Source organism: Octopus bimaculoides, chromosome 8, assembly GCF_001194135.2.
Source record: "Octopus bimaculoides isolate UCB-OBI-ISO-001 chromosome 8, ASM119413v2, whole genome shotgun sequence".
Taxonomy (NCBI): Eukaryota; Metazoa; Mollusca; class Cephalopoda; order Octopoda; family Octopodidae; genus Octopus; species Octopus bimaculoides.
The window spans coordinates 523,608-531,938 of NC_068988.1; the positions used below are offsets into that span (position 1 = coordinate 523,608).

An 8,331-nucleotide genomic window follows, 5' to 3' on the forward strand; every position below is an offset into this window, starting at 1 on the left:
TATATATATATATATATATACACATACACAAACATATATATATATATAGATATACATATATATATATAAACATATACACACACACACACGAAAACATATATATATATATATATATATATATATATATATACAGGGGGAGAAGGGGACAGAGAGTGAGAGAGAGAGAAAGACAGGAAGAGGGAAGGAGAGTGCGTGTGTTTATTGTATCGAGTTCATCTCCCCACCGCGCAGTGTTTTATGAACGTGCGTGGCTTCGTGGTTAGGAAATTCGTCCCACGTTTGTAAGGTCGTGACTTCGATTCCCGGCGGCGTGTCGTGTCCTCGAACAAGAAACTTTATTTCGAGTTGCTCCACTTCAATCAAATGGCAAAATTGAGAACGGTCAGCCTTGTCACATTTGGTGTCATGCTGAAAGTCCCTGGGAACCACGTTAAGGGTACACGAATCTGTGTAGTACTCAGCTACTCGCAGATCAATTTCACGAGCGAGCAGAGTGTTCTGTTGATCGGATCAACTGGAGCACTAATCGTCGTCGCAATCGGACCGCCGGTCGAAGTCGCGTGAGTGAATTAGGAAGACGGAGACTGTGTGGAATCCGTCGTATACACACACACACACACACACAGAGACACACAAAACTATATATATATATATGTTCATGTTTTGCGTTCTATTTACCTATATGCATCACTCAACATACATATGTCTGCACGTATGTATGTGCAGACATACATAGGGAAGAAATATATACATTTCAATGTCATGTGGCGAAGAGTTTCTAATAAATACAGTCTGTCCATTAAACCTTCTACATTAAAAAGCATCATAAAATGGGGGAGAAATTCCCTTGCAGGTTTTCTTTTGCTCTTACTTAGATTAAGGGAGCTACGCACCACATGCGTACATTAGACACTATAACCGGATCTGCCAGTGGAACTAAGAACGAAGCCGTTATCTGTATGTATGTATGTGTATGAAGAGAGAGAGAAAGAGAGAGGGTGAGGAAGGGAGGGAGAAAAAGAGAGAGAAAGGGAGAGAGAGAGAGAGAAGTCGGGGAAGAGAGAATTTGAGACAAGCTGACACAGAAACACAATTTTGAGTGCATAAAGCCTCGGTTCAGATAGCGAAGCAAATATACAAATGCATACAACAACAGATATATATAGCTTATTATGTTATACGTATGTATACGTGTCATCATATACATCCACACACAAGGATAATATATATACATACATACATACATACATACATACATATATATATATATATATATATATACAGTACATATATTTATTTATATACATATATATGTATATATGTATACATACATATATATACACGTGTGTGTGTGTGTGTTAAAACAAAGAAAACAAAGACTAGGAAATTTGGTATATTTTTAATTTATGTATGTACGTATATACATTTCTGCAGACTGACATAAAGAAAAACACCAAATAATTAGTCACAGACAGTTCCACGATTGCTAATTGGCGCATTTTTAATGAACGAGAAACTTTCAAAAGAGACAGGACGGAATCATCAAAGGATACACACCAACATCATTAGATATAAACTGAGATAAGAACACGAATCTACATCGCAAACATTCTATCTAAACAACTGTCTATCCTAATTAATTAAAACATCCACGGACACCGAGGAAAGGAATTTCTATATAAATGCATAGACACATCGTTCAGCAATTGAAGCCAATAATATTCTCATAAAGGCAAACATAACTAAAATTATCCGATATAAATAACTTGAGAGAAAACTAGAGAGGATCTCTGTCTTGCGAAAAATAAACAGTTATTCTTTTCTATTCTAGGTACAAAACCGGAAATTTAGGGGGAGGGAGCCAGTCGATTAGATCGACCCCAATACGCAACTGGTACTTAATTTATCGGCCCCCGAAAGGATGAAAGGCAAAGCCGACCTCGGCGGAATTTGAATTCAGAACGTAAAGACAGACGAAATACCGCTGAGCATTTTGGCCGGTGCGCAAACGTTTCTGCCAGCTCGCTACCTTGAAAATAAACAGTTATTAAATTAGTGATGTGCGTTGTAGAAAGCGAGAAGAAGGCGCCATTTTGGATCAAAGCCTTTTCTCTGAAAAAGTGAGGATATAAATGGAATCTATAACCTTACAACTTATTTCTAAAAGTTTTTCCCCTGAATAACTTTGTCTCAAGCATTATAACTAACTTCCCATTACGGTGAATGACTTTATCTTATTTTACACAACTTAAATTTAATTAACCTTATTTGTTTATTCAAATTGTAAATCGAGTTATCTGTTATATCACTCAGATATTTCTCTTTCCTTCATTTATAAAACTTCGCACGTCTTTATTCTTATGAAGACTTTTAACTGTTAAGTATACACAGGTTATGTAAACGTGTTTTGTTCACCGACACTGAATTCATGTGACCCGTTGAAAAGAGGAGGTAAGCGGCCTCCTTCAAATATATTTTATTGAATACGTAAGAATGTATTTTTATAATAAAGATAAATGCATAAAGAATATAAATAAACGTTAGTGTTTGAAGTAATCACTTTTGCTCATTGGCAGTAGAGGGAAAGAGAGGAGGAGAGGGACAGAGAGGGAGAGTGAAAGAGAAGGACAGAGAGAAAGAGAGGGAGAGAGAAAGAGAATGAGAGGGAGAGAGAAAGAGAATAGAGGGAGAGAGACTTAAGAGAGTGGAAAGTAAGTAAATGACCAAAATGAATGCAGACGCCAAGAAAGCAGAACAGCTCACCATACGATGCCAAGGGGTTAAGCTATGCAAGGTTAACCAGTTGAAGTACTTAGGACCGATTGCCGACCAAACAACGGGATGAATCTAGGAAATCAGAACAAGACTTGGTGCAGGAAGAATAACCCAGGGGTCATTTAATAAAATGTGCCCTCAACAAAAACGTGAAGCTGAAACTTCTAAAACCTGGTTTGGCTAGTAGCCGTCACCATTTACCTCAGTATTTGACTGGTATCCCGGCGAGATGAAAAGCAAAATTGACCTATGCGAGATTTGATCTCAGAATGTAAAGAGCCAGATAATTGCACGGCATTCTTCCTTAGACTCTGAGGAGTGTGCTAGTTTACCACCCTGTTATACATTACTAAGGATTTCTTCGTTGCCACGAGTGTATAGAAGGACAGATAAGAACATAACACTCGATTATTAACGGTACATCTATGGTTGTTTAGCACGGAGGTGGGGTTTAGTTTCAAAAGCAGTGATAACTGAATCAGTGATAAATGAATCATACCCACGCCTTTTGTAAATAAAAGGATTGATAGAATCGTTGACAACAAACTTGCGGCCCACAACAGCGAAGCTTCAGGCGTCGCGTATTTTCCTGATCCTCTCCACCTGTTGCTGTAAAAATACACTCGTGTGAGTCTTTTGCTTGGATCAAGGGCCTTCGTATATTTTTTGTTCTCTGATCACATGTTGACGGGGATGGGTACGTAAACCCGTGTACAAGATGCGCAACCTCGCAACAGGGTTATGTAAGAACAAGCGATAAGCAGTGCATTCTGGGTAACTGAATACAGTGGATAGTCACTGGGGAGCGTCTTGGCGGTACAAGCAGAACATTCAACTGATCGCCAACCCATGTAAACATAGAGCAATCTGTAATATGCGTAACATGGTTAACAATCGAGCGTATCCCGTTATCCCGAATCCAGTGATGAATTAATCCGTGATAAATAGGGTTACAAGTACTTATTTTAACGACAGTCTTAGGTAGATCCGTCAAGTCAATTCGAGACAGGTTTTAAACTGAAAACTGTGTGAAATTAAATACTGTTGATTACTTCGCTCATGTCTACGACTCCAACAACCTATTATGCTAAATTGTTTCATTAATGTATTATTGTATCTAAAATATAAAAAGTAACTTTATGAAGAAATTTGTCGTCGATACGACGTTTCACTGACACAGTTAAATATTTTAGAATCTTGAATGACATAAACTAAATTAAATATAACACCTACTCAATCTAACCTATCAATCTTTGGCCTATCAAAAATAGGGTCATTCTAATTTTCTGTAATGTTTTATCGCCTGAAAAATGCGGAAGGTAAATGAAAACTCTTTCGCTACTTCATACGACGCCTTTTATTGAAATAAACGTCGGCAGCAAGAAAAGAATAAAACGTGACAGTAAAATATAAACAGATGGAAAATAGAAATACGATGTAATATAATATGTAAATATGCAATTTCCTCTTATCTTTTGACAAACTCATTGAATGGAAAGCATACGTTTAGTGATAGCTGTGCCCAGTATAAAGTGACGCACACTTACATTCAAACTCCATTACAATCACATTGCATTTTATTTTCATGATAATTCGTGGACACACAGATTTCAATTATAGATTACTTGTTAGGCAACAGCAATCAATTAAATGCAAGAAATAACACCTTGGAAATAAAATAAAGAATTTAAACGAAATGAAATAAAGTAAGTGATTTCAATCAAAACTGAAACTTTTTAAGTTTTCATAGTTTTGTCAAAAGGTGAAGTCAGTGCTTTCTCAGAAAGTAGAAGCAATTTACCAGTTGATGTCGATTCTATAACGTTTGTGACGGATGTCTTCTCGAGTGATTTTGATATATTTATATTGTTTGTGTTATATTCACACTTCTAAAGTAGTCTCAGCAAACCTAATTCGTTAGAAACTATAGACTATTGCTTGAAATGATAATAGAGACTATTTAGTTTCTATGGGCCTCATTTTGAGTTCTTAATATATGGTAATATTAGGGTGACCACCAGGTCGAATCGTGATGAAAAGTGCTTAGCGACCTTTCGTCCGCCTTGACGTTCTGAGTTCAAATTCCGCCGAGGTCGACTTTGTCTTTCATTCTTTCGGGGTCGATAAAATAAGTACCAGTTGAGTACTGGGTCGATACAATCAACCAATCCCCTCCCCCAAAATTGCTGGTCATATGCAAAACTTTGACACCAATATATGGTAATGTACTCTATTTACTCGTGTACAAGTCGTACTATTTTATATTTCACTTTAAATGGAAAAAAAAGTGGTGCGACTTATACACGGGGCAAAGTTTGTATTTGAAGGGGAAAGAATTTGTACCAAGGTTTGACACTAAATTAGGGATGCCACTTGTAAATATGGTAAGAACAGAAGAAAAAAGGAGAAAGAAAAGAATGCACTCAACACCGGAGCTAAAGACACATCCGAAAGGGGCTCCCCGTCACGTCGAAAACGGTTGAGGCGTAGAGGCCGAAACCGGACGTGGTTCCTTCTGATGATGTCTTTAGTCACTGGATCCTATAAAGAAGCTGTTGAGGTAGCGAACCACGAAACACGGTTGGAATTCCATGTAAATAATTAAGAACGAAGAAAAGATTATATTCTTGCAACGGTTGTGTCAAATAATTTGAACACAAACCGAAAGTTAAAAATAGGAGAGGCTTTGCAGCTGAGAAAGGAAAGCGTTTTCAGATCAAAAGATCGGGAGCCAAAATATATTTTACAGAGGCATTTAAATTTTTCATGTAACTCTGAGATAACAGTTGAGGGATATTCCTGTTTAAATAACGGAGACCTTGTGTTTAAGTAATTGGATCGCAACTGTAAATAGACTCATGGAAATATCAGGTCAAATAAGAACAAATAAAGAGATGAATAAATAAATAAATAAATAAATAAATAAATAAATAAATAGAATGTTACTTACGACTTTGTACAAAATTAATTATGAATAAGACTGGTAAACCAGTTATCACCATTCCTATGAGAATAAAAGAAACGGAATCGCATTAAATATACAGTTTACACGACAAAAAACAAAGAAAAATAAAAAATAAAAAAAACGAAAGTAAAAGAAAAAGAAACAAATGTGAAACAAAAAATATGCCTGAAAATACTTTAAAGCTGCTTATTATTATTATTATTATTATTATTATTATTATTATTATTATTATTATTATTATTATTATTATTATCATCAAAGCAACGAGCTGGCAGGATAGCTACCACACCGGGAAAAATGCTAGGGACATATCTTCCGAATTTACGTTCTAAGTTCAAATGCTGCCGGCGTCGACTTTGCCTTTCATCCTTTCTGAGTCGAGGAACCAAGTACCAGTTGAGCGCTGGGGTCGATGAAATTGACTTGGCCCCTCTTACTACATTGCTGGTCCTGTGCCAAAATTTGAAACTAATATTGCTTGCATCAAGATAGAAAACAAGGTAGGGCACAGAACCGGCCATAGACTACAAAACGCAGTACCATCCGATCGTTTCAGGATGACAGTGGGAAAATAGAGACAGGAAAAGAGAGTGTGTTCTACAGGGACTGCATAAAAATTAGGAGAGTGAAAAGAAGGGTGAGACCGAACAAAAGGCAGGTAGGTGTGTGGAAGTCCTTCGTAGAAGATGCCAATCTACTGGAATGTATGGGCCTTACACCTTAACAAATCAGTGGCGCAAACTTGAAGGTGATGCTGTATTTCGGTTTTAATCACACACACACACGCACACACACACATACACACACACACACACACATATATATACGTATGTTCTCTAGCTCAAAGTGTCTTTATGAATCGGGTTCATTTATTACACTGAATTGCTGAAGAAATGGTAAGTGTAAGGGGAAGATCCCTAAGAACTTCGTGTATTCAAAACTGAAGTATTAGTTTTAGAATATTCGACCTCATCATACAAGGAATGCCACATACATAATGCCATTCTTTGTCCTGTGGAAGAAAGGATAATTGCTTACTTTTCAATTCCTGATCGTAAAAACTAAATTCTTACCACAATCTGTTTTGACAATTAGAAAGTAAAGATAGTTCCTTTTTACAAAGAAGAACCGAATTTCTTTCTGGATCTCACATTTGTTTTTGATATAAAATTCTATTTTAAGTTGCTCGAAATAGGATAAAAGATTCTTTTGAATCGTATCTATTTAACCTAATTCCGACCAGAATTGGTGTCAGACTTCTTTGTCGACAGCACCAATATTTTCAGTAGGTTCTGAATAGTTACCAATATTCCGGAATTTATTTTGGTACATACGAAGTCCGTTCAATAAGGATTCGGACTGGTGCTATAAAAACAAAACTGCAACACGTACCAATTTGGCATTTAATCTCCTTCAAAGTAGGAAGCCACACATTTAATCCAGCTCTGTTTCCATTGATGGAAGTATTCCTGGAATTCGTTTTCTGGGATTATCAGCAGTTGCCTCGTCGCATTCACTTTGATTTCCTCGACGTCCTAAAATCTTCTTCCTTTCAAGTGGGATTTGTTTTTTGTAAAGAAGGAAAAGTCGCAAGGGGTAAGATCTGGGAAATAGGGTGGCTGTCGGACCTGGGGAATGCTGTTCCTTTCTTACCCAATATTTAATCCATAAGTCTACCACACTCTAAATATTATTTCAAAGTTTGATCCAAGGCTTTAACACGGCTCTAAGCAGATGCTGAAACAAATGCAAACTTTTACATTACAATCACTAAAAAAACTTCCATCGCTACTTAAAAATCTCAGTTAACAAGTTACGTCACCTTAAAGCAAGGGTCACCAAACTATGGCCCGCGGGCCGTCCCACCGCCGTTCTGTATCTTTTGTGTAAGTACCTGCATTTGCCTCTAGTATGGCATCATTGTTTGGAATAATGAAGAATGTGAAATCAGCCCATCGAATGAGGTTGACTGATGAACATTTGAAAGCAATTCTCTTGGTTGAATGCAGCAATTCTAAAGCAAATATTGATGATGTCTTCAAAGCTAATCACCAGTTTCACAAACCTCACCAACCGTTTTTATTTATTTATTTATTTATTTTGATGTTTAGTTTGTGAGATTCGGATATGTGTACACTGGGTGTCATATAACTATCTTAATGCTAACGTCGCCTTCTTTGAGAACTTCTTTGGTAAATAAAGATGTTGGTTGTCTTTATTTGTTTGTGTATTCACTGTATTGTATTAAACAAAGTGGTTATGCGGCCCGCGCTCCTCATTCTCTCAGCTCTCTCGACCGCCGTGAAAGTAAAAGAAAGAAATCAAGTTAGAATTCGCGTACTTTTCTGCAGATTTACCATTTCTCAACAAATCAACACTTTATTGTGATATTTATTTCTGCTACAAATTAATTAATTCTCCATTCAAAAATTGTAGTCCTCGTTCAAGAATATCTTCATGCTTTAGCAATTTTTCATGGCAAACTAATTCCTTTGAGAGAAATTCAAGCATCGACAGACCGACATGGATAAAGTTCGAGAAAATAATTTTTCAAATTGAAAATTGTGTTGTTTTATTCTTTACATAAGAAT

At 36.6% G+C, this 8,331-nt stretch overlaps 1 protein-coding gene across 3 annotated transcripts in view; it reads right to left on the reverse strand.

Annotated features, from left to right (window-relative positions):
- The window catches only part of LOC106871778 (collagen alpha-3(IX) chain), a 239,898-nt gene that overhangs the window by 179,498 nt on the left and 52,069 nt on the right, over positions 1-8,331 (reverse strand). For all 3 annotated transcript variants that reach the window (XM_052969917.1, XM_052969918.1, XM_052969916.1), the window contains exon 2: positions 5,726-5,779. In XM_052969917.1, the coding sequence (XP_052825877.1) occupies positions 5,726-5,779 (54 nt within the window). The remainder of the gene's footprint in view (positions 1-5,725; positions 5,780-8,331) is intronic.